The 27,450-nt window shown below is 42.4% G+C and overlaps 1 protein-coding gene across 1 annotated transcript in view; it reads left to right on the forward strand.

Annotated features, from left to right (window-relative positions):
* The window catches only part of FGD6 (FYVE, RhoGEF and PH domain containing 6), a gene marked incomplete at both ends in the record, with an annotated part of 122,759 nt that overhangs the window by 84,986 nt on the left and 10,323 nt on the right, over window positions 1–27,450 (forward strand). Inside the window, 9 exons of the mRNA XM_080704818.1 lie at window positions 9,476–9,526; window positions 12,296–12,354; window positions 12,434–12,505; window positions 13,830–13,898; window positions 15,200–15,283; window positions 16,409–16,488; window positions 23,092–23,194; window positions 24,449–24,595; window positions 25,988–26,090. Coding sequence (XP_080560944.1) covers window positions 9,476–9,526; window positions 12,296–12,354; window positions 12,434–12,505; window positions 13,830–13,898; window positions 15,200–15,283; window positions 16,409–16,488; window positions 23,092–23,194; window positions 24,449–24,595; window positions 25,988–26,090 — 768 coding nt within the window. The remainder of the gene's footprint in view (window positions 1–9,475; window positions 9,527–12,295; window positions 12,355–12,433; window positions 12,506–13,829; window positions 13,899–15,199; window positions 15,284–16,408; window positions 16,489–23,091; window positions 23,195–24,448; window positions 24,596–25,987; window positions 26,091–27,450) is intronic.

Here is a 27,450-nt window from a genome sequence, read left to right on the forward strand (position 1 = left end):
TGGTCAGAACTTGATAAAAGTAGGGCTGTCCTGGATCTTGCCAAGGAATTTAGTTTCTGATGCACCTGCCGGTCCTCCCATAAGGCACTTTCATCCATGTAAAATAAGAAGTTGATACTGTTCAGAATTCCTATTGTTAATTAGCTCAGCTCTTATTTTGTTGCATTTTAAATTTTTTCTTGGTAGTAGGGGTTGAACCCTATCTTCTTTTTATTTTAAAACAGGATCTCTCTAGGTTGCTGAGGGTCTGGCTAGGTTGCGGAGGTTAGCAACCTCCCATCCTCCTATCTAAGCCTGCCAGGTACTGGGATGACAGGCGTGCATCACCACACCAGGTGCAAATTTGTTGTTCTTGTTGTGGTGGTGGTGGTACTGAGTTTGAACTCAGGAGTGTTCTACCTCCAAGAAACACTTTTATCTTTATTTATTTTTTAGAAACAGGATTGTCTCATTAAATGGCTGAGAACCTCGCTAAGATGCTGAGGCTGGTTTTGAACCTGTGATCCTCCTGTCTCATCCTCCCAAATACTGAGATTACAGATGTGTGTCACCATGCCCAGCTCCTAAATTGTAGTTTTGAACAAGGTATTTTGAGAGATATGACTATATAATATATATATATATATATATATATTTTTTTTTTTTTGAGGTGGTACTGGGGTTGGAACCCAGAGGCTTTCTACCTCCGGGCTATACTCCCAGACCTTTTTTATATTTTATTTGGAAACAGGGTCTCACTAAGTTGCTGAGATCCTCACTAAGTAGCTGAGGCTGGCTTCGAACCCGTGCGATCCTCCTGTCTCAGCCTCCCAAGCGCAGGGATTACAAGTGTGCGCCACCATGCCCGGCTGACTATATAATAAATTTTATCTGTGAAAGAATTGAATGTTGTGAGAAGACATTAGGGTCTTTAGAGACAAGCATTTTTATTTTTAGTACTTGGGATTGAACCCAGAGGCATTCTCCTTCCGAGCTACATCCCTAGCCCTAATTTTTAATTTTTTATTTTAAAACAGAGCCTTCCAAGTCCTAGGATTACAGGCCTACACCACCATGCCTGGCTTTTTCTTTTCTTTTTCTTTTTTAATGTTTTTATTTTGTTGTGTATGGTACTAGAAATTGAACCCAAGGCCTTGTGCCACTAGGCAAGTGCTCTACTTCTAAACCACCCCTCCAGCCCCCTGAGGCAAGCACATTTTATCTATCTGTTCTGTTTCCCTAGTACTTTTAAGATACATTATCACATTCTCTGTAAAACAGGTTCTTAACTTTTTTTTTTTTTTTTTTTTTTTTTGGTGGTACTGGGGTTCCTGGAAGCCCTTCTACCTCCTATTTTTATTTTTTTATTTGGAAACAGGGTCTCTTAAGCCAGCGTGCGCGGCTGGCTTCGAACCTGCGCGATCCTCCTGTCTCCACCTCCCAAGCGCGGGGATTACAAGCGTGCGCCACCACCCCCGGCGGTTCTTAACTATTTTTGTGCTTGAATTTCTCTGTCAATACAAGTCAGCCTATGGACTCTTCCTCAGAACGACTTATTCTTTCCTAAATTATAGATAAAATTTATAAGGTTAAAAGGAGAGCCAATTGAGTTGAAACACGTTGCTTTTTTCTTTGGCGCTAAGAATCAAACCCCAGGGCTTTGCGCATGCTATGCACACTCTCTACCGCTATTTTTAAAGGATAACATAGAAATTATAAGGCCGCTTTGATGCTACCTTAAATAAGAAGATCTGGTGGTAGATCTCATGATTCCATGTGAGCTGGGCACGGTGGTGCACACCAGTAATCCTAGTACTTGGGAGGCTGAGACAGGAAGATCTCAGGTTCTTGGCCAGCCTCAGCAACCTTGTGAGGCCCTGTTTCAACATAAAAAATAAAATAGGGTTGGGGGTGTAGTTTAGAGGTAAAGAGTTCAATCCTCAGTACCACAAAGAAATTTTTTTTTTTTTAAATAAATAAGTGATTTCTTTGGTGATAACGTCACAGGTATGGCTGATGCTTCTGTGGTTTGCTGCCTACCTTCGTGGACAAAGGAAATTCTATATTTCACTTAGAGGTTAGTGAAAATAGAGTTTGTGTGTCCTTCCCAGATTACAGATACCCTGACTCCGTCTACCCATAGACATTATTTCAGAGCCATTCTTTTTCTAATTCTGAGTGCAAATTCAACCCAGATTCTCTGTAAGCAGCCAGATGCCTCTATTGCTGGGACTTGTCTTGGCAAAGACCTAGCCAGCAGAATTTGTTGCTAGAGTTTCTCTCACTGTATTTATTAGGACATGGGCTTGCAATAGGAACTATTCCAGTTGGAGAAAACACTGAACTTCAATTAAACTCGAGCTCATCTCGGTGCTGACATTTGTCTATTCTTCCCTTGGCTGTTGGCTAGCACAGTCAGCTGTCTTCCTAGACCTAAATTTGTGCTTTGTTGATACGATGGTGAGGACAAATATGGGTAAGAGCTTCTTTAAGTGTGGCTAACTGTGCCAGGGCCATTTCTGTATACTCAAGAGTCTCACTTGATAAACTGGCAGCTCTAAGGATTGGAAAATGGATGCACTAAGAAACACAGTCTCAGCCAAGTCCAAATAATGGATGTTTACTTTCATTGCGGAACTTCCTGTGGGTTCGACTCATCTAGGGATATTCTGGGTATGCCTAGCCAGTCTGTCCCACTAAAAATGGACCCAGGGCAGACACTATCTACTGTGAGATCTGCTCCAAAAGTTTTGCATAGGATGGATCTGGAAAGTTATGAATCCTTTGGGGGTGCCACTTCAGGGCCAGGGTTATCAAGGTCTAGGCTAAATGAGGGCTTCCTCATACAGTTATGTCCTGTACAAGGTGTTGAGTGAGGTCCAAGTCCAGCCTGCATGCTGTGGCCATATTTTGTGCCCTGGTGAGGGGTTGTGTGAGCCCCAAGGAAGGTCCCTTTTCTAATCAAGAACCCCAAAAGGTCACATTTTCTAACTTAGGCCAGCACCACATGTACAAGAGACAGCCCTAAGCCACCCATTCAAGGACTAGAATTGAACTAGTACTTGAAATATAGGAGAATTAGAGTTAGGGGCCATAGCACTTTTTAGTTATCAGTGATACCTTCAAAATAGCATCAGCCAGGCATGATGACCCACACCTGTAATACCAGGACTTGAGAGGCTGGCACAGGAGGATTGCAGATTTGAGACCAGCCTCAGTAACTTAGTGAGGCCCTCTACAACTTAGTGAAATCCTGTTTCCAAATAAAAAACAAATTATGGCTGGGCATGTAGCTCAGAGGTAGAATGCCCCTGGTTCAATTTCCACTACCACAAAGAAAAAGGAGGAGGGGGGAGGAAGAAGGAAGAAGGTGATGATGATGGTGATGATGATGGAGGAGGAGGAGGAGGAGGAGGAGGAGGAGGAGGAGGAGGAGGAGGAGAAAATTAGCTGGGGATTGGGGGCACCCACCTATAATCCTAGCTGCTAAAGAGGCTGAAGTAGGAGGAACTTAAGTTCAATGTCAGCCTTAGCCACTTAGGGAGATTCTGTCTCAAAATAAAAAATAAGGGTTAGGGATATAGGTCTGTAGTAGAGCAGCCTGTATTCCTGAAAAGATTATTTAAAAAAGTTATCAATTTTCTTTAGTATATCAGCAGTTAAAAAAAAAAAACTACAGCACAAAATTGCCAATCACTTATTGAGAATACTTTCATATATTTATAATATTTTAAATTAGTACATCCCTTTAGGAAAGTCTTCTGATAGATATAAAATTTCTTTTGAACTTAAGCAAATTATTATTTCCCTTGATCACAAGGCTGTAATTTGAAGTATAAAAAGATAATTATATCCAGATATTGACCAGTGTTACTTCTTAAGACGAGAGCACCATTTATCATCCAGACCTGTTAACTTTCAAGGGTGAGAGAGGATGCTATTTATAATTATGCCTTGACAATAGGTATAAGGTACTAGAGGCTAAAGTGGAGTAGAAAATCCTATGAAATACAAGTCAAACTGGGCATTTATATAATAACGAAAACACTTGAAAGTTTTACTAAATATTTAAAAAGGTGTTAATGGTTTAAGTTTTCTCCATTATTGTCTCCAAATTTTTCATAATGCATCTTAGAATTAAAGTATGTTTCATGATGTTTTGGAATGAGAATCATTGAATCATTGCAGTTATCCAACCTGGTGCAGCCTAATTCTTTTATGTATGAGGATATTGAACCTGGGCATGGTGGTAAATACTTAACAATTCCAGTTCTTTGGGAGGTTGAGACAAGAGGATCTCAGGTCGAGGACAACCTCAGCATGTCGTGAGACTCATTAACTCAGTGAGAACTTGCTTCAAAATAAAACCAAAATACGGCTGGGGGTGTAGCTCAGAGGTAGAATGCCCCTGGGTTCAATCCCCAATACCACAAAGAAAAAAGGAAAAGTTTGAGGATACTGACATATAAAAATGCTTTGGAGTCTGGCCTGTTGCTCAGTGGCAAAGTGCTTGCCTGGCATGTGTTAAGGACTCAGCACCATAATATAAGTCTTTTTTTTTTTTTTTTTTTTTTTTTTTGCGGGTCTCTGGATGGAACCCAGGGGCATTCAACCTCCAAGCTACACACCCCTGCTATGTTTCTTTATTCATTATTTTGAAACAGGTTTTCACTAAGTTGCAGAGGGCCTCACTAAATAGCTGAGGCTATCCGCGAACTGCGATCGTCCAATCTTAGCCACCCGAATGGTGGGATCACAAGCGTGCGCCACCACGCCCAGCATAAGTAAATATTAATAAAAGTACATTTAGAAAATGCCCTTTACAGGACTGCGCTGTAGGTAGATGTGACCAGACCAGGGGAATAAAAATACTTTAACTCCCTTGCAGGGACTCTTGACTACTTCACCAAGCTGCTTTGAAGGACGTCATTCTTGTAGCGTGACACTTAGATCTTGGTTTGGGTATTTGAAAAGTTTGTTTTACAAATCTGAATAATTTTAAGTTCCTTTTTCCAAAATTTAAAACTTTGTAAAATAGGCTTATTGACTAGATTTCCTCTTTCTCTTTCTCTCTCTCTCTCTCTCTCTCTCTCTCTCTCTCTCTATCCCATTTATGGAGGAGAGAAGAAACCTGAATAGTACAAAGCAAAACACATACTCAAATTCAAATATTTGACTTTGGAGCGTTCCCCTCCCGAATGCTCACTTCCTCTCTGCTCTGCCACAGTCTAGGAATCCGACTGAGTGCTGAATGCAGAAAGTCCCGGCTTCCCACTGATGACTCATACTTAGTAAAGATTAACCTTAGTACATGGGGAATGTTTTCTCTTTTTAGTTGGTTGTTGGTTGATGAGAAAATCAAGGAGTGGTAAGGCTGACCAGGAGCCCTTATATAGAAAACTTATATTAAGTCCTTTGGGGCCTTCATCCTTTCCTCCTGGGCCTTACCTATGCTAATTTGCATTTCCTTGGAGGTCACACCTGGAATGTTTCTGTTAATTGTGTGTTCATCATGTTGGGTGATGGTGACAGTCCTAAGTTAATTGACTTTTCTAAATCAATGTTGCCATCTGGTGGCCAGAAAGTACATTTTATGGCGCCCATACGCTGCATCAATCTTTATATTTCTCTTTGATGGGGGAAAAAGGGGGGAGGGTCATTTGCTTAATTTGTTTTGGCAGAAGCTGGAAAGTGGCAGGATACCACAGGTCCAACCTGGCACACTGGAATGACTGTTTTCCCTATGACTATTGTGAAAGTGCCTGTAGGAAGCTAGGTCCTAAGGGGTAGGTGGTAAATAATTCCCTATGACCAGCGCAGGCAGGTCTGTCTGGTCTCCTTTCCTGGGTTTCACCTGGGTTGTGGCATCACCGGAGCAGCTCACAGCTCATGGTTTCAGTGCTCCTCCCATCTGACTCAGGGCAATCAGACCCTTCTCAGCTGCAGCCCAAGGCGCTGGGTGATTCATAACTTTTTAAAAGGATCATTGACCTGTCTTCCTGGAAAAGGTAAACGTTCCCAGGATACACTGCAACTGCACCCTAGAAGCATGTGCAGGCATACAGGCATGGGTAAGTGGCACGCTTGGATTTTGGAGACCATGCAGATGTTTTTAGGTATCAGCAAGGAGAAGCAATTCAACTCCTTCCCTTCCTTGGTTGATGGCAGGAGGGTTGCGATATCTTAGCGATGGGCTATCTGCTCAGCTTTCTGCTCAATTTCAGCTAAAAATTCAAACTGGCAGGCGAGCAGCAGAGTAAAAGTGTGGGTGGGGTATAAGACAACCAGAATTTTATCAGGCTCAGGGCAGTGATTCTGGGATCAGCGTCCCTAATAGGCAACTCCTCTAGAGAGTTCTCTTGTGTAAACAATTTCAGTTTGCATGAATATACTTCTGTATAAAAGAATAAGAAGCGAACACAAAATAGGAATTTGCCTCAAATCTGATGTTTAACTAAACCGGCTTGTCGTTCTATACTCTTCAGCTAACTGAAAGCTTAAGAAAATCACTTTTGATTAACAAGGTAGCTTAGGCACTGAGAACATTTAGTAAGTATAAGACTGTCTCCACCATATCACTCTTAGCCATAAAATTGTTAAATATCTGGATTCATCAAATATGACTGGTATTTTGAGTGGAGTCCAAGTGAGAATAGGTTTATTCTTTCATCTGTGGGTGAATAATCAGTGTGTTTTGTTAATCTTTATAGTTTTCGGTAGCTCTTTGATCAGAGGCATGGCAAGATAAAACCTATAACATGGTGCAGGGAAGCTGAACGTGGTCACGCACAGCACCTCACTATTGTAGCCCATGGTAGCTTTTTTTTTGGTGTGTGCTAGGAATTGAACCCAAGGACGCTCTACCTCTGAGCTACCCCCCCGTTCTTTTTATTTTGAAATAAGGTCTCCTAAGCTGCTGAGAGTCTCACTAAATTGCTCAAGTGTGCCTTGTACCTGCCATCCTCCTGTCTCAGCCTCCCAAGTACTGGGATTATAGGTATGCGCCACCATGCTTGGCATTTCTTGACCCACACGACCTCTTGGTACTATCTCAAAGACCTAGCAAGTTTCAGCAGTTGGGCGTGTGTGTGCCGCCATTACATTTGGAACGCTGGCACTGCCATCCAAATGTTTTTTTTGTACCTTTGAGCATGACTTCATAAATCCATAGAGTGAAATTACATCTGTTTCATAACATTGATCAATGGAGAGTGGATCTGATAAGCATGCAGTCAAGTCTTCAAACATGTCTTCCCTCCTTCCATTTTCTGGACTCATGCTGGCATTAAGTCAGGTTTCAGCTTTGACTGTCTTTTACCTAAAACAAGAAACCATGTGACCTTTAAGCAAAATGTTGGGGAGCTGGGGTGTAGCTCAGTGGTAGAACATGTGTTTACCATGTTTCAGGCCTTGAGTTCAACTCCTAGCTTCAACAATAGTTGTTGTTGTTTTTTTTTTAACTCATTAAGCATTCATTGTCCTCTGTGTACAAAGCCTTGGCTAGGTGCTTGCTAGGAGAGAGGCAGATGACTGAGAGGTGGGTCCCACCCACCAGGAGCTTTGAGTCCAATGAAGAAGAAAATGAAAGAAGATAGAGTGAGTAGCTGCCATGAAAGGGAGGAAATAAGCTGGGAGTGGTGGTGGTCACCTGTAATCCCACTATACTGGGGAGGCTGAGCCAGGAGGATTGTAGGTTTAAGACCAGCCTCAGCAACTTAGCAAGACTCAGCAACCTAGTGAGACCCTATCTCAAACTAATAAAAATAAAAAGGGCAGCAGGTATAGCTCAGAGGTAGAATGCCCCTGTACCAAAAGGGGAAAAAAAAAAAAAAGTAAGAGGGGGGAATAGGAAAATAGTTCTTTCAAATAGAAAGTTGGTAGGCGAGGAGGAACTGGAGATGAGCCTTGGAAAAATGCGTTGAGAGCTGGGGTGTCGCTCCTTGGCAGATCACAGGCTTACTATGCAGGAGGCCCTGGGCAACACCCCCGACAAAGAATTTGACTTGAATTTTTATATGCACAGAGAAAGGGTTCAGAAGAATGGAGCATTAGACACAAACAACATGAAGCCAGGAAACACATGGGAAGCGTTGAAGGAATTGTGCACAATCAAATTTCGGTTATGGACAAAGGGCCTGTGTAGGCAACAGCAAGACAGAAAGAAAAGCGGACAGGGATCATGCAGTGCGGGGTGGTACATTCCACAGAAAGGAATTTGTATTTATTTGATAGGTAAAGGACCATCCGGTACTTCTCAACAGAGAAGGAAGTATTGCCTTGAATTTCTGTGACATTCCTTGGTGTTAGATTTATTAAATATAACCTTTTGACTCAGAGTTTTCTGTACTAGAAGAAGCACTGTAAAAAAAATTTGTGCCGATTACAAAAAAAGCACTGTAAACCACATTGTTTATTTGTAGGCCCTCTTCATATAATCCAGGGTTTCTCAACTTAAGTCATATTGACATTTGGGTCAGATAACTGTTTTGAAGTTATATTATAAAATGTTTAGCAGCAACCCTAGCCTCTATCCACCAGATGCCAGAGGCATCCCTTTACCCCTAGTTGTGACAATTGAAAATGTATTCAGACACTGCCAGATGTCCCCTGGTGGGAAAAGTTTCCCCCACTTGAGAACCGCTGGCATAGAAAAATATACTGAATTCCTTTGGTATCCTGGACATTGATAGGTACCCCCTTCTCCCTCTCCCTCTTTTGTAGGGGGATTGAACCCAGGGGCATTCTGCTTCCAAGCTACACCTCCAGCCCTATTTTATATTTTATTTTGAAACAGGGTCTTGCTATGTTGTCTAGAGCCTCACTAAGTTGCTGAGGCTAGCCTGGACCCTGTTATCTTCCTGTCTCAGCCTCTCAAGTACTGAGATTATGGTCATGTGCCATCATACCTGGCTTAATAGTTATTTAGATTGACGAACCTGTCTCTTGGGTATAAAGTCTAGAATTCTGTACTAGATCTGGAGTTCATGTGTATTGGGACAAAAGATCTGAACTGGGCATCTGGAGACCTGAAGTTAGTCCTGGCTCTGGGGTAGAGGTTGTATGGTTTGAGTGCATCTTTTATTCAATCATCTGAATCCGTGTGTGTGTGTGTGTGTGTGTGTGTGTGTGTGTGTGTGTTACTAGGGATTGAACCCAGGGCCCCTCTACCTCTGAGTTACATCCCTAACCCTGTTTGATTTTTTATTTTGAAACAAAGTCTCACTAAGTAGCTGAGGCTGGCTATGAACCTTTGATCCTCCTGTCTCAGCCTCTCAAGTACTGGGGTGACAGGCTTGTGCCACCATGTTCAGCTGATTCCTTGTCTTTAAAGTGACCAAGATTACTTCTAAAAGCCTTTGCAGCTCTGATTCTATGGCCTGATTTCAAATAGATCTTTATTCCACATTTTTAGAAAGTTAGCACCACGTACTGAGTAAGTAACGAGGAGTGTTTTGGGGACTCCATACTTCATTGTGCCAAGTTTTTTCTTTTCTAGACTATTTGAAGAATCTTGTAGAAGACGCTGGAGATTACAGAGACACTCAAGGTAAGTAACTTACGCAGTCTTATAGTGCAGAAGTCTTTGCATCATGACTTTTTTAGGTCTAGAGAGTATAAAAATATACTGATAGCAAAACCCATTTACAAAACTGTTTTATTCATAAGAAGACTTGAAGCTTCTTTAAAATGCTTTTGGGGTAGATTTAGGTAGACTTTGATAAAGCAGTGTTGGTGGTAAAGACTAGAGACCGGAGGCCAGGGTAGCTCTGCGGGGAGCCAGCCTTCTGGAGTGGGCCCCTGCGAGCTGGATTGAAGGCTCGGCACATGCTCCGTCTCTCTGTGCTGTGGTGTAGCCATTTCTTTATCTTTCAAAAATAGGTATTGGACCACAATGTCTGCAGGGCCATTTCAAGTGTGAAAGTCATGAGTCCATGAGTGACTAAGCCATACAAATCAAGAAAAAAGTCTAAAATACTCTATTATTTTGAGACTGTTTAGTGATGGGTATCAGCCTTATTACCTCTCCACTCCTCATATCCTTTAGTACTTAAGGATGGTAGCCCGTCCCAACACAAGGAACTCACTGATATTTGTAGGATAATACTCCCCCCCACACACACACACTAATTCTATTCAAGATTTCCTGCCAGATGTGGTGGTGTACACTTGTAATTCTAGCATTTGGGAGCCTGAGACAGGAGGATTGCAGTTTGAGGACAGCCTCAGCTACTTAGGCCCTTGCAACTAAGTGAGACCCTATTTCAAAATAAAGAATAAAAAATAGGGCTGAGGGTGCAGCTCAGAGGTAGTATGACCCAGGGTTCCATCCCCAGTACAAAATATATACATATATATATTTTCTCCTATTTATCCCCAGACTATTTCTTTATTTCTTCCAGATATCATAGGTATGTTTCTGTTCTAATCTTCAGAAACATATTAAAGAAATGAATGTCCACCCCTTTAATTTTGTGAATTTTGAGTATATTTTTGTGCTTTCCCTGCTTTTAGTTTAAAAAGTTGAACAGGCTGGGCATGGTGGCACATGCCTCTAATCCCAGTACTTGGAGGCTTGAGACAGGAAGATCGCAGGTTCAGGCCAGCACACAGTTACTTAGCAAGAGCCTGTTTCAAAATAATAATAGTAGTATCCAGGTGTGGTAGTGCACGCTTGTAATCCCAGCATTTGGGAGGCTGAGACAGGAGGATCGCGGTTCACGGCCAGCCTCAGCTACTTAGTGAGGCCCTCTGCAACTTAGTGAGACCCTGTTTCAAAATAAAGAATAAAAATAAAGAATAAAAAAATAGGACTGGGGGTGTAGCTCCGAGGTAGAATGCCCCTGGTTTCCACCCCCAGTACCGCAAAAATAAATAAATAAAATAATAATAGTAATAATAGGGTTGGAGAATAGCTCAGACATAGGCTACTCCTAGGTTCAATCTCCAGTTCTACCAAAAAGAAAAAAATGAGCTTGGTGGTATAGCTTGGGTTGTGGTAGCTGAACCAAAAACTTGGACCACTTTTAAGAAATTGTTATATTTGTAATTGTCCTTTCATGGATGGATACTATCACTTCCACCACACCTCTAGAGGGCACGCTTCCCCCTTTGACACTCTTCCAGTTTTTCTCAGTTGGAATGCCACCATTGTGTCATACGGAGTCACCATCCTCATGTGGCTTTCTGAGTACTGAGGGATGTCTGCCTCCCTGCTTCCTGCCCACTAAAGGCCTGGGGACTTTCCCTGTTGTGACAACCACAAGTTGTCTTTGCACATGTCCCTAGGGCGCACTACTGCATTAAATTAAGAACAGCTACATTCCAAAAGCAAACACAGGCAGGTTTTTCCCTTTATATCTCGTTACAAAGATGACAAGCTAGAGCATTCAAAGACACTTTGTGAAAGTCACATCAAATTATAAAGCACAGTGTCCCAGGAAGCTATAGAGCCCCGCTCAAAAAATGAGGCTGGTAATTTCTTAAGGTGTAGAATGCTTCCTTGTTCCATTTGTGTCATTTCTAATTCACACCTTTTAGAATCAGAAGGAGATGGAAGCTGAGCCCTGGCCCTGTTTGACTGCTTGATACTGGAGATTGAGCCCGGGGCTTCACACGTGCTAAGCACTGCCGTCACTGAACTGCGCCTCCGGCCCCCAACCCTCTTAAATCATCACTTCCCATGGTTTTTGTTGCCTATCTTTCTCTCTCTTGATCCTTCTTCAAGACAGTTTAGACTGGAATGGTCATTAGCTTACAGAAAATTCTGTTCTTTTTGTTTGTTTTGTTTTTTGTGGGTCTGGGGATGGAACCCAGGGGCATTCAACCTCCGAGCTACACCCGCTGCCCTATTTTATTATTCTTTATTTTGAAACTGGGTCTCACTGAGTTGCAGAGGGCCTCACTAAGTAGCTGAGGCTGTCCGCGAACCACGATCCTCCAGTCTCAGCCTCCGGAATGCTGGGATTACAAGCGTGCGCCACCACGCCCGGCTAAAATTCTGTTCTTATCCTTGTAAACTTGTACAGGATAATCAGATCTCAGCACAAAACAACCCTGACATTCATGCTACAGATAAATCTGGTCTGCAGTGTCTCTCTCGAGCCTTGATGTGGCTCATTTTTGCTCATATATATTGTTTTGTTTTTTTTGCCAAGTTGCCTTTGGATATACTCCATCAAACCTTATAGTCAATTCAGCTCCACCAGCATTTAGTTGTCATGAAATAGCTGCGTTGTCATCTGGAACCACTTAATGCTGCCAACCCTGTGTTTCTATGGTCATGACCAATGGACCCTTCTTTTCCTACATCTTTTAGATGCCCTCGCAGTTGTTATCGAGGTGGCCAACCATGCCAACGACACCATGAAGCAAGGAGTAAGTGTGTCGGGGTCAGTGGTTGGTACTGTTGAGCCTGGGAGACCAGGCCCTCACACTCGGCATTGTCTTTCTGTAGGACAACTTTCAGAAACTTATGCAAATTCAGTACAGCTTAAATGGACACCATGAAATAGTGCAGCCTGGACGGGTGAGTGGTTTTAGACTGTCTTCTGCAAATTTAAATTTAATATCCCGCCCTTGGGGATCATCTGTAGCTATATTTTATCTTAGCTTTGAAAATAGACTACTCATTATTGTTACTCTTCATTGACCTAATATAGATTGTTCTCTCAATTCAAAACATCTGTAATGTAAGTCACTAGGACAAGAAGTCCAGTTCAATTAGGAGAAAGGCACGGGACCCATAGGGTTCCAATAAAGTGATGTAATAGGATAGCTTTGTTGTGTAATACCAGCTGACTTCACATAGCTTTGAAGTTCATTTCATTCATTTAAAATTTTTAATACAAGAGAGGATTAGGAAGGGAGGGGGGAAATTGATCAATTTCAATGTTCCTTGGAGAGCCTAGACAATGAAATCAGAAAAATTACAAAATGCAATTGTCAGGATGTTGGATATGCCTCTGGAGGAAGTACATGTCAGTCCAGGTAGCACCTCTGGGGCCAGGATTTGATTTGTAAAACTTTGCTTGCTCTAACAATATTTTTGTTTGTTTCCCCTGGATTTTATTTTATTTTATTTTATTTTATTTTTTTGCGGGTTTGGGGATGGAACCCAGGGGTCACTAAGTTAGTGACCTCCGAGCCATACCCCCTGCCCTATTTTTAATTCTTTATTTTGAAACAGGGTCTCACTAAGTTACAGAGGGCCTCACTAAGTAGCTGAGGCTGTCTGCGAATTGCGATCCTCCAGTCTCAGCCTCCCGAATGCTGGGATTACAAGCGTGCACCGCCACGCCTGACTCCCCTGGATTTTCAAAAAAATTTTTTTTGTCCATTTTTTTTTTTTGGGTCCAATTTCTAAATGATTTGTAGGGCTTTAAATAAACTATGGTTTGGGCATGGTGGTACATACCTGTCATCCCAGTACTCTGGAAGCTGAGACAGGAGGATCACAGGTTTGCAGCTAGCCTCAGCATCTTAGCGATGCCCTCAACAACCCAGCAAGATCCCATCGCAATATAATAAAATAGGGTTAAGGGTGTAGGTTGGAGGCAAAATGCCCGAGTTCAACCCCAAGTACCACAAAAATAAATGAACAAATAAACCATGAGGAGCTGTGGTCGTAGCTCAGTGGTAGAGCACTTGGGTACCATGCATGAAGCCATAGGCTTGATCGCTAGCACACAAGCAAAAAAGAAACCATGAGTGTGAACAGTCACAAGGAAACTTTCTCCCCCCCACCCCCAATACATGTACATGATTCTGGGGAAGAAAGTTGAAAAGGAAATTTAATGTATATTATAATTGTGTTATGATGGACTAATGAAGTGTTTGCTTGCGTGAATCAGGTTTTTCTCAAAGAAGGAACTCTGATGAAGCTATCTCGGAAAGTCATGCAGCCCCGAATGTTTTTTCTGGTAAGAGGCCATGTTTGATTCTGATGTGTCCAGGTCATTGCTAAATGGAAGGAGACACTTATGCATGATAAAACCAGCTTAGCATATTCAGATATCAGGGGTTTTTTTTGTTGTTTTGTTTTGCTTTTGTTTTTGTTTTTTCTAGTGGTACTGGGGTTTGAATCCAGGGGCTTTCTACCTCCGTGCTATACTCCCAGACCTATTTTATATTTTATTTGGAAACAGGGTCTCACTAAGTTGCTGAGAGCCTCACTAAGTAGTTGAGGCTGGCTTTGAACCTGTGTAATCCTCCTGTCTCAGCCTCCCAAGCATGGGGATTATACGTGTGCACCACCATGCCCGGCCAGATATCAGTTTTAAGGGCATCTTTAACCCTATGACTTATTTGCATTTCAAGTATAGAAAATAGGGTCTGTTATGTTGCAGAAAATTAATAATCAGAAAATTTTTCAGAAATAATCAGAAAATTGCTTCCTTTTGGAATTCAGTTTTATTTCATTTCTAGTTTGGAAGAATTGTTTTAATCAGTTATTTATTCAGGCAAATTGTAAATCTAAATGATGGTAATTCCCACCTTAGTGGGATTTAGAATTTAGAAACCTCTAAATCTGTTACAGAACTTAGAAATGAAGCACATTTCCTAGAAATTGCCTTTTTAAATAATAATCTAATTAAGCAGGGTGTGGTGGTGCACGCTTGTAATCCCAGTACTTGGGAGGCTGAAAAAGGAGGATCACAGGTTCGCGGCCAGTCTCAGCTACTTAGTGAGGCTCTCCACAACTTAGTGAGACCCTGTTTCAAAATAAAGAATGAAAAATAGAGCTGAGTGTACAGCTTGGAGGTAGAATGTCCCTGGGTTCAATCCCCAGTTCCAAAATCATCATCTTCAGCCAGGCATGGTGGCACATGCTTATAATCCCAGCACTTGGGAGGCTGAGACAAGAGCATTGTACAGGTTCAAAGCCAGCCTCAGCTACTTAGTGAGGCTCTCAGCAACTTAGGGAGACCCTATTTGCAAATGGAATATTTAAAAAAATGTCTGGGAATGTAGCCTGGGGGTAGAAAGCCCCTGGGTTCCATCTCTAGTACCACACACACACACACACACACACACACACACACACACCAAAAAAAAAAAAAATCATCATCTAATTAAACATTCTAGGTAGTTCTGGCATATTTTACCAGAACATAAATTTAGAGAGCTATTAATCTATTAGTGAGAGGTATTCTTTTTCTTATCAGAGCATTGAGGTGATACGACTTTTGTAATTTGTCCTGTGGAATGTTTTTACTTTCAGTTTAACGACGCCCTGCTGTATACAACACCGGTGCAGTCTGGGATGTATAAGCTGAACAACATGCTGTCCTTAGCTGGAATGAAGGTTTGTGCATCTCTTAGAGGATGTTTTTTTTCAGTGCTAGGGATTGAGCCCAGGGCCTCCTCTAGGCTAGACAAGCACTCCAACACTTCCCAGCACTAAAAGATTTCTTTTATTTTTACCCAAACATATTTATGTATGCAGAGAAGAATCCCTAGGATAACCATCTTTCTCACGTCATTAACTTTTCTCTCTATATATGCTTCTGTTCACACATTCATTCATTCATTCATTCATGCCGTTCCCTCATGCATTCATTTATTCATAGCATATGTATGGAGAATGACTAAACAAAACATGGAAATAGGTTTGGTGGAAAGTGTGAGGACGAGTTGGGGCACGATTCCTTTTGTCTAACCCTGCTCCCCACCACCGCCCAGCAAGACTTAGCAAATAGCCGGAAAGATCCTGCAGCACACATGAATACTTATAAATGGCAATGAATATCCCCGTAGAGGCACAAATTTTTTAAGAGTTCAGGAAATAAAAAGCGTGCAGCTTTTGATGGGCGTGGTGAAGGACTGGCCTGAAGATTTTGACAGATGGACGGAAAGAGAATCCAGGAAGGAAGAGCCAGTGAGCCTTAGAGTCTGTGTCACAAGTGGTCATGCTGGGATGTTACGGAAGGACATTCTGGGTGGAGAGAATATTGGGACCTAAGGCTCGGACGTGAGAAAGTTGGGTCTGTGTGTGGACATTTAAACTGCAGCGGATGCCGGGTGATTACTCCCAAGTGGAATCCCAGCACTTGGGAGGCTGAGACAGGAGGATCGCACACGTTCAATGCCAGCCTCAGCTAGTGAGGCTCTCAGCAACTTAATGAGACCCTGTTTTCAAATAAAGTATAAAATAGGTCTGGGAGTATAGCCTGGAGGTTAAAGCCCCTGGGTTCTACCCCCAGTACCACCAAGAAATAAATAAATACATAAGTGTAAATTTAAAATGTAAAAAATAAATAAACTCCGGTGGAGCACAGAGTAGACGGCAGAGAACGGTAGTAGATAAAGCTGTGACGGAAGGAATAGGAAGGTCAGTTGTGGTTATCCGCAGCCGGAGGCATTGAGAAGCTTTGCCTATAGTTCAGAGTGGGATTTGCAATAGTTTGCTCAAATTGTTGTTTTCCTCCAGGTCAGAAAACCCACCCAAGAAGCATATCAGAATGAATTAAAGATTGAAAGTGTTGAACGTTCCTTCATCCTCTCAGCCAGGTAAACTTTAAAAATACATGTATTTAAAAGAATTTTTGCCGAGTGTGGTGGCGCACGCTTGTAATCCCAGCGCTTGGGAGGCAGAGACAGGGGGAACACGCAGGTTTGAGGCCAGCCTCACTGGCTTAAGAGACCCTGTTTCCAAATAGAAATATAAAAATAGGTCTGGGAGTGTAACCTGGAGGTAGAAGGGTTCCATCCCCAGTACCACACACAATAATAATAATAATAATAATAATAATAATAATAATTTTTGGTATAAGAGGGACAGCTATACCTAGTGGTTTTTACATTAAGTTTATCTATTGGGCTCTTTTTTCTTTTCTTTTTTGTGGTACTGGGAATTGAACCCAGGGCATTCTACCTCTGAGCTATATAGATTTTATATAGATTTTATTCTTTTTTTTGAAACAGTCTCACTAAGTTGCAGAGGCCTCACTAAGTAGCTGAGTCTGACCATGAAACTGCGATCCTCTTGTCTCAGCCTCCCAAGTACTGGGATTACAAGTGTGGGTCACCACACCTGGCTTCTCTTGTGTGTGTGTGTGTGTGTGTGTGTGTGCATGCGCGCTTGTCTGTATGTGTATGTGTATCGGATTACTCAAGAGCTTTCTACTTCTAAGCTACACCCTCAGCGCTTCTATACTCTGTTTTGAAACAGGGTCTCAGTAAGTTTCTGAGGGCCTCAGTTGCCAAGGCTGGCCATGTGCCTGAGATCCTCCTGCCTCAGTCTCCTGAGTACTGGGATTACAAGCGTGCATTAACATGCCTGGTTTCTGTCAGCATTTCCTCCTTTTCATTCCTAAAAGTTATTTCCAATAATAAATGACTTGAGAACCGATGCAATAGTGTACTAGAAGCACAAAGATAAAATTATTTCTCCAAGCCAGGTGTGGTGACACATGCCTGTAATCCTACTGCTTGGGAGGCTGAGACAGGATGACCACAGATTTGAGGCCAGCCTCAACAAATTAGTGAGACCTTGTTTCAAAGTAAAATACAAGATAGGTCTCGGGTACAAGTTGGAGATAGAATGCCCCCTGGGTTCAATCTCTAGTACTACCACCAAAAGAAAAAAAAAAAATCTCTAAATAGAATAAACTACTATAAAATTATATGTTTTTTATGTTTTTAGTGCAGGGGATCTAGCCTAGGGCCTCACACATGCTAGAGAAGTGCTTTACCCCTGAACTATATTCCTAGTCCCACAGATCTTTTTAATTATTTATTTATTTGGTACTAAAGATTAAACCCAGGGGAGTTTTACCTTGAGTTAGACCCCTAGTTCTATTTTATTTTTTAGTTTGAAGCAGGGTCTCACTAAATTGCTAAGGATGGCCTCGAACTTGTGATCCTCCTGTCTCAGCCTCCCAAGTATTGAGATTATAGGTGTGTGTCACTTGCCTCCAAACCACACCCCCAATACTTTTTACTAGAGAGATAGAGTCTGACTGAGTTGCCGAGGGCCTCACTAAGTTGCTAAGTCTGGCCTTGAACCTGAGATCCTCCTGTTTCAGCCCCCAAGTACTTGGATTACAGGTGTGCAGCACCATGCCCGACTCATGTTCAGTGATCTTTGATGTCGCTGTTTCAATTGCTTGGGATGCCATGAGCATGTCCATATAAGAGGGCAGACTGATAGGCCAGTGCTGTACGTGGTCTGACTACTCATCAGCCTATTCCCTAACTGTTAATCTTATCAGGCCTCCAGATTCTCTGAGACACAGCACTACTGACATTAACCAATTCATATCCCTACACTGGCTTCTAAGTGTTCAAGTAAGAGAAAGCATTTCACAGCTCTCACTTTCATACAAAGCCAGAAAGGATTAAGCTTGGTGGGGAAGGCATGTGAAAGCCAAGCAGGCCCGAAGCTAGGCCCCTTTTGCCAAGCCAAGTTGTGAATGCAAAGGAAGCGTTCTTAAAGGAAACTGGAAATGCTACTCCAGGGAGCACGTGAACGATGAGAAAGCAGAGCAGCCTTACTGTCGGCGTGGAGAACATTCCAGTGGTCTGGGTAAAAGATCAGACCCACTGCAACGTTCCCTTAAGCCAAAACCGAATCTAGAGACGGGTCCTAAATCACTTCATTCTACAAAGGATAAGAAGGATGCGGAAGCTACAGACAAGTTTGATGTGGGAGGGGTTTGGTTCATGAGGTTTAAGGGAAGAAGCTGTTTCCATAACATATGAGTCCAGTGTGAAGGAGGAAGCGCTGGGGATATAGGCGTGCACCCCCATGCCCTGTTGTCTGGCTGTATTTTTAATGTAGATTAAACAGCCGTATAGTGGAAGAGGGTGCTCTCCAGGACTTTCACAGCTAGATAGAAGCCCATGCCTGCCTTCCAAGCTTATATTCCATGAGGGACGCTATACATGTAGCAGACATTACCACAGTTAGGTATAATTATGATTAAGGGGTGCACAGGAAAAGTGTCAGGTGCTATGAGGCTGTAAGACAAGGGACCTTGAGCTAGCCTTGGGAGAGAAAGCTAGGGACGAAGCCCCAGGGGTTTAGTGCCAGACGTGCATGTTCTACATGAGGGAGGACATCCTGGAGCCATGGGAGCAGCTCATGTGAGGCTCTGGATGTCAGAGAAAGCCCGGGCAGCAGGGTGATGTGTGGTTTCATCAGCCTGGCCAAAGCTAGGAGGCTGAAAGAGGGCACACAGAAAGATTGCGGTTCCCTGTCCAACTCCTGTACGTGTTCAAGCCCTAAGTGTGCCAACAGGTCTGCAAGCCTTTCCTGCTATCTACATACAGTAATTACTTGGAAGGCTGAGACAGGAGGATCACAGATTTGAAGCCAGCCTCAGCAACTTAGCAAGATTCTGTTTCCAAATAAAAATAAAATAGAGCTGGGAGTGTGGCTTGGCGGTAGAATGCCCTTGGACTCACTCCCCAGCATCACTAGTGATGGCGGTGATGATGATGACGATGGTAACAGTCATTTCCTTCTATACTATTTTTCTAACATATAGTTGTTGTGTCATATGTAAGTTTTTCCACCTCAGGTCTGAGCCATATAAGTGAGGTATATTTTGTGTGCCCAGTTATTCTCCCAGTAAATGTTATTAAAATGTATTAAAGGGATGTGGCCTTTGAACCTCAGAGTAGCCTTACCCGTGGTGGTGCGGCACCGTCAAAGCACCCTGGCAGTCCCTTTGATCGGTGAGTTTCCCCTTTGGTGATTCATCCCCGTTGATGGAGGAATGGTACTTGACACAAATCTGCATACTTGCTTGATGCAAATCTCCATTCTCGTAATGTACATGTTCTATAAAGCAAAGGATGCTTGGTGTGCTTTTCAATCCTAGGGAGATGCTCATTCCACCACTCTTGTTACAAAAAGAGACCTAGAATGTCTCCACGGGAAGCCGTGGGCAAATGTGTGTGGTCTGTGAAAAATGTGTTATCCTGAGCTTGTAAACACTGTCTCGGCAGAACCCCCCACACAGCAGAGCCAGGGATGATTAAACGAAAGAGCAGCATGTGCGACACGATTTGCACCGTTGTATCACATTCCACACGCTCCCAGGGCCCAGAAAAATCCAACAGCAATTCTCAAATTAGCCATCTGCCTCCCTGATTTTTGTGACTTCTTCCAGGAAAAAGCAGGGGCGGGAGGTAGTCATGTTTCATGAATCTTTGCCTGGAAGGCTGAACCTGAGTGTATTCTCAGAGTGGAGTGCTTTCAAGAACGTGGCTGGCTGGCAGTGGCCGGGTGAAGGGTTGAGTCCTTTACTACACGGGGGTCCAATGCCAGCTCATGACTTATTAGCTTATTGTCTGTAAAGCCCATTACCTAACACCACTACCCTTCCTTTTCCTTGTCTCTAAATGGGTGTTGATGGGTATTGATGTTTAGTGTGTGGGGGGCGTAAGATCCAATATACATTTTCTATGGATAACTCTGAAGATGAAACACGATGACATCTGGGTAGCATCTAGAACAATTGGCTGACATCTAGCAATGATTAGCTGTAGCTAGTTTGGGCGATCATGCTAGAATAGTAGAGGTAACTGAGGTAGGTTTTGTTTGGCTTAGAGAGAAAGGAGTTGTTTCTTTTTTTTATTGTTTTCCTCTATATAATAAAGAATTTTGGAAATATCTTAGTTTTAACATTTTCATGTGAAAACTAGATTTCTACCTTTTTTATCCATATAAATGAATATTCTAAATGGCATTCTAAATAGAGAGGTATATTTCTGAGAATGATGATCGTGTAAAAGGTGAGCGGTTTCTAGTATCTTCTTGACCTGTTCTGGGCTCTTCAAAGTACAGCAACAAGGGGCTGGAGATGTAGCTCAGCGATAAAGCGCTTGCCTAGCACGCGCAGACCTAGGTTCAGTCCCCAACGCAGCAGACATCAGCAACAAGAATAAAATGGCCTGTATGTGTCGTTACTTATGATGGAATTTTTGATACTTACAATTAGAGTGAGTAATACATTAAACTGCATATTCAGTCACGCACAGGACCAGAATCATCAAGACTTAGCAATAGTTCACAATTTTCTAAAGTATTTTAAAAACAAACTACAGCTACCAGATCATTTTACTCCTACATTCTTCAGCATGCCTCTCTAAAAAAACACGTTTTCATTTAAGTTACAATCCCATTGTGATAGATTTTATTTTTTTAAGAATAAACTTTAATTTTATTAATCTATTGGAATTATACTTTTTTTTTTTTTGGTGGTGGTACTGGGGTACTACCTCTCTGGGCTACACTCCCAGACCTATTTTCTTATATTTTTACTTGGAAACAGGGTCTCTTAAGCCAGCGCGGCTGGCTTCAAACCTGCGCGATCCTCCTGTCTCCGCCTCCCAAGCGCGGGGATTACAAGCGTGGGCCACCACGCCCGGCTGTGATAGATTTTATTAGGATGCATTTTAAAATAAATTTTAAAGCCTCTCTCTCCCTTTACCTCTCCCTTATCCATGTATATGTATAGATTTATATATTTATATTACCTAACATGTGCCTTTCAGTTTTGAATATGCCAAATTTATGCAAATTTATGTGTATGTGTATTACTGGGAATTGATTCAAGGGGCTGGTTCTACCTCTGAGCTACATCCCTAGTCTTACTATTATTATTATCATTACTACTACTACTACTACTATTACTTTTTTTTTTTTTTTTTTTTGGTGGTACTGGGGTTCCTGGAAGCCCTTCTACCTCCGGGCTACACTCCCAGACCTATTTTTTATACTTTTTTATTTGGAAACAGGGTCTCATAAGCCAACGCGCGCAGCTGGCTTCGAACCTGCGCGATCCTCCTGTCTCTGCCTCCCAAGCGTGGGGATTACAAGCGTGCGCCACCACGCCTGGCCTACTATTACTATTTTAAACAGAGCCTCGTTGGGTGCTGAGGCTGGCCTTGAACCTGCAATCCTCCTGTCTCAGCCTTCCAGGTCCTGGGAGTGCAGGCGTGTGACACCTGATGGCCAAACAAATTTTTCTTTGTGTGTGTGGTACCAGAGATGGAACCCAGGGGCCTTTTACCTCTGGGCTACACTCCTAGACCTATTTTATATTTTACTTGGAAACCAGGTCTCACTAAGTTGCTGAGAGCCTCACTTGTCTCAGCCTCCCAAGTACTGGGATTACAAACAAACATTTTTAAACAGCTTAATCATGGCCCCAAATGATAACAGATTGTTTGGGGAGAGGCGTGGTTGCAAAAATGCAGAACAAGAACACTTTTCTGGGCAGGTTTTCCTTCCATTCATTGGTCCATTCCCATTAGAGTGGAGTTAAAGACAGCAGCTGATGAAATTGGGGAAAGGAACAGAAAACTTGGTGTGCTAAGTAGTTAGAGGAGCCCTCGAAACAGCGGCAGGCTGTTCCCTTACTAGCCGCACTTTTAACATCTGTTTTTTTATTGTTGTTACTCGCGCACGCGCGTGTGTGTTTGTGTGTGTGTGTGTATTTTGCTGAGGACTGAACCCAGGGGCACTCTACCTCTGAGCTACACCCATAGACCAACTTTAATTTTTATTTGGGAACAGGGTCCCTCACTAAGTTGCTGAGGCAGAGCCTTCAATCCTCCTGTTTCAGCCTTCCAAGAACTGAGATTACAGGCAAGAGCCATCACGCCTGGCTTCATCACGCCTGGCTTCAATATCTAAATGTATTCTTTCACCTCACTGTCCTGTCTAGAAATTTTTGGTAGCTGTTGTAATCTGAAGGGACTTGGTGTTCTGTGCTCTAGAATATTTAGAAGTATTTAGGAGGCTTCTAAATTGTAGGATTGCATTTTAGGAAACTCCTTGGTTATGTAAATAATCATAATTATTAATTGTACATACAGCCCTTAAACCAAGCAAAAATACTTATAAATTTAGGAGACTTCAAATCTACTTAATACAACACGACACTGTTGGAAAGGAAACAAAGCTTTGTATTTGCTAAAATACTGGGGCTCCCTCTTGCCTGCTCTCGTGTTGTTCACAGAAATCTCAGCGCTGCTGCTTTTTTCTGGAAGTTGGAGGGCGGGGGGATTGGTTGCCATGGGAGAAGGAAAAGAAGTAGGAAAAAGGCCAAAAGTCAAAGCTGACATCTGCTTGATGGGACTTTCTTTTGCTCCCAACAGTTCTGCTACTGAAAGGGATGAATGGCTAGAGGCAATTTCCAGGTCCATAGAGGAGTATGCCAAGAGAAGGACCACCTTCTGTCCTAGTCGGAGCCTGGAGGAGGTATTGTCTTTTCCTTCTTTCTTTTTCCAGCCCATTTCAAACAGTTCTTACCCTAAAGAAATATTTCACAGGAGCTTTGACAAGCAACATGTGTTTCCAAGGATTGGGAGTATCTAACTTCATAGCTAAATGTTTATGCATCTGTGAATGTCTAATTGCAAGTCTGTGATAATATGTAGCATACTCTTATTTTTTCCTAGTTCTAAAATTTCATTGTAAACATGAAAATGGTAGCACATGCCTGTAATTCCCGTACTTGGGAGGTTGAGATAGGAGGATAGCAGATTTGAGGACAGCCTCAGCAATGTAGTAAGACTCTCAGAAACCTAGTGAGATATATATATATATTTTTTTTTTTAATTAATTAATTTTTTTTTTGTGGTTCTGGGGTTCCTGGAAGCCCTTCTACCTCCGGGCTACACTCCCAGACCCATTTTATATTTTTTGAAACAGGATCTCTTACGCCAGCGCGGCTGGCTTTGAACCTGCGCGATCCTCCTGTCTCTGCCTCCCAAGCATGGGGATTACAAGCATGTGCCACCACACCCAGCCAAAAATAATTTTTTAAAAAAGGGCATAGGGTATAGTTCAGAGGCAAAATGCCCCTAAGTTCAATTCCCAATACCACATACACACTCACAAAAAAACAAAACAACAAAAAATTTTAGGCAATTAATTTGCTCACTTTTTTGGGGGAAGAGTACAGGGGATTGAACTCAGGAATATTCTATTTCCAAGCTATACCCCCACACTCTGTAATTTTTTTTTGTTTTGAAACAGGTCTCACTAAGTTGCTAAGGCTGGATCAAACCTGTGATCCTCCTGTCTCAGCCACACAAATACTATGATACAAGCATGTACCACCACACCTGCCTCATTTAGTCGTGTGTGTGTGTGTGTGTGTGTGTGTGTGTGTGTGTTTGCTGGGGATTTAACCCATTGCCTCACATATGTGCTCTGCCATGGAATTACACCCCCAGTCTCCATTATAGTAAATTTAGAAAGCATGAAATAGTTTAAGAAAGAAGCTAACAAACTGTCATCCCACTTCCACAGGCATCTTTTTAAGTTAATTTGGCAGTAGAGGATTTTTAGACTAGCTAACGTCAAAAATATAATAGCCCCTATTTCCTCCCACATCCTTAATGATACCATTAGCACTGAGTAAGAGAGGAGCCATCACCAACTAAATAGGCTTGATTCCACCGCAGGCAGCACGCATCGAGGTAATCACAAGTCATTCTTCTTCTGTAGGCAGACTCAGAAAATAAAGAGGAAGTGAGTCCTCTTGGATCAAAGGCTCCCATCTGGATTCCTGATACCAGAGCCACGATGTGTATGATCTGCACAAGCGAATTCACTCTGACCTGGAGACGACACCACTGTCGGGCCTGCGGAAAGGTCAGAGAGCACTCCTGTCTCCCTTGGATTCCCATTGTCTCCAGGCTGTACACAGCAAGGAGGCATCGTCCCCCACACAGAGCACTGTGCCAAAACAAACCAAAAACTAAGATAGCAGTGGCAGAAACCATGTTGTCTTCTCTAAGTATTTAGGAATGGTGGAGGGGGAAATACAGTTTGGGAACACTCTTCTTCCCATCCCAATGTTACCTTATATGGATAAGGAGAACTTTTATTCAAAAACCCAAACTAACAGATCCACAACTAAATAGACCCTCATAGCTGATTATCCAAACCACCTCTATCTAGATAAAAGTATTTAGCAGTGGGGAACTTTTAATGTCCAGATTATCCTTAGTGGTGTTTCTAAGCTCTGTTAGTCAGCTTTCCATTACTATAACAAATATATGAAACAATTCAAGTTATAAAGTAAAAAGGTTTATTTGGGCTTATGATTTCAGAGGCTTCAGTCCATGCTCATGAGCAGAGCAAAGCCATTCATCTCATGGCTGGGAACAAAAAAAGAGAAAGGAAGAGACCAGGGTTCCATGGTCCCGTTCCGGGGCACACCCTCAATAACTTAACACCTTCTGCTGGGTCTTACCTCTTCCGGGTTCTGCTGCCTCCCAATGAGGCCAAGCTGGGGACCTTTAACATATGGGCCTTTGGGGGATGTTCCAGTTCCAAACTATAGCATAAACCTTGATGTCACAAAATCAGCTTTGTAACAATGTCATCAGAGTTATGCTAAAGATTAACCAAGGTCCCACTGCAATTAGTAGAGACCCAGACACTTGGTAGAGGAGCAGAGAGGTGAATCTGTGCAGCTAGAGCTGTGATCATGATAATTATGCTTATGATGGCCATGATGATGATCAGTAAAACCAAGAGGACTTAACAGTATGCCAGGCACAACTGTAATTACCTTTTGTGTATTTGCACTTTGTCCATAGTACTTTACATAGTTAAATAAATACTCAAGGCCGGTTATGGTGGCGCACACTTGTAATCCCAGCATTCAGGAGGCAGAGACTGGAGGATCGCGTTTCCAGGACAGCCTCAGCTACTTAGGGAGGTCCTTCACAACTCAGTGAGACCTGTTTCAAAAATAAAAAGACAAAAAAAAAAAAAAAAAAAATTGGGCTGGGGGTGTAGCTCGGAGGTAGAAAGCCCCTGGGTCCCATCCCCGGTACTGCAAACACATACATACATACATACATACATACATACATACATACATACTCAGTAATAATCCAGGCCTCTATCTTGCAAGTGTGGTACTGTGTGTTAATCTACTATGTGCCTGAACTTTGTGAGATTTAGTGAGATTTGGCGAGCATGAAACTGTCTTGAAAAATTATTCTAAATCACATAATTGCGATGTATTTTCAGATCGTATGCCAAGCTTGTTCATCAAATAAGTATGGCTTAGATTACCTGAAAAATCAGCCAGCCAGAGTATGTGAACATTGTTTCCAAGAACTACAAAAACTAGGTAATGTATAAGTAACAGCTAGACAACTCCTTTCTTCTTCCCAGGTACTTTCACACGGCCCTCTTGAAAGAACCGTCTTTGGTACATTAGCATTGTCGAGGCTTGTCTTAAAATTAGTATTAAGCTTTCCTAGCTCATGTTTTGTGGTAATTCCCAGAGAAGTTGAGCTGAGATTTGTTCTCACTCTGGGAAAAAGTTTTGCCAAGAAAACTACTGAAATAAATGTAATTATAGGATAAAATATTAAAACAGTTAAGATGAAGCGCTAACTTGCGAGTCATTTTAAAGTTTCCAGTTTCCCACAGCAGTGTGCTCACTGCAGCTTATTTTTTAACTATTTTCAAAGTGATACTGTCTGGAAGTATACACAGTGGCTCTTTGTTAGGACTGAGTGAGATTTGCTAGTATACTTACAGGTGTTAGTATACTTACGGGTGTAGTTTTCTTTTTTCTTTTTTCTTTTTTTTTTTGGTGGTACTGGGGTTCGGTTCCTGGAAGCCCTTCTACCTCCAGGCTACACTCCCAGACCTATTTTTTACATTTTTATTTGGAAACAGGGTCTCCCAAGCCAGCGCGCGCGGCTGGCTTCGAACCTGCACGATCCTCCTGTCTCTGCCTCCCAAGCGCGGGGATTAAAAGCGTGCGCCACCACGCCCGGCTTACAGGTGTAGTTTTCTAAACAGGTACGTGCGCCACCACGCCCGGCTTACAGGTGTAGTTTTCTAAACAGGTACAGAATGATGTTCATACCCGCTTAATTATTTGCAGGCATCTTACAGGCAAAGCAAATGCCTCCTGAGGGACTATTCAAGTGTACATTTGGGCAACAGATTTTTAGTTAAATTTCTGAAACCTATAGGGTCTAAATTTTAAAAAGATTGTCCTTTAGCCAGGTATGGAAGTGTACACTTGCAATCCCAGTACTTGGGAGGCTGAGACGGGAGGATCACAGGTTCACGGCTAGCCTCAGCTACTTAGTGAAGCTCTCTGCAACTTAGTGAGACTCTATTTCCAAAATAAAATATAAAATAGGGTTGGGGGTGTAAGTCCAAGGTAAAATGCCCCGAGTTCAACCTCCAGCACCAAAAATACAAAACAAAACAAAAAACAAACAAAATAAAATAAGGCAGGTATTGTAGCTCTGAGCTAGAATGCCCTTGGGTTCAATCCCCAGTACCCAACCCTCACACACACACACAAAGTAGCCTCTGACATGGTGGTATATGCCTATATTCCATTTTGTCCCAGTGTTTGAGAGGCTGGGACAGAAGGATTACAGGTTCAAGGCCAGCCTCAAAAATTTAATGAGAGGCCAGGCGTGGTGGCGCACGCTTGTAATCCCCACAGTTGGGAGGCTGAG

Source organism: Muscardinus avellanarius (genome assembly GCF_963383645.1).
Source record: "Muscardinus avellanarius genome assembly, chromosome: 11".
NCBI lineage: Eukaryota > Metazoa > Chordata > Mammalia > Rodentia > Gliridae > Muscardinus > Muscardinus avellanarius.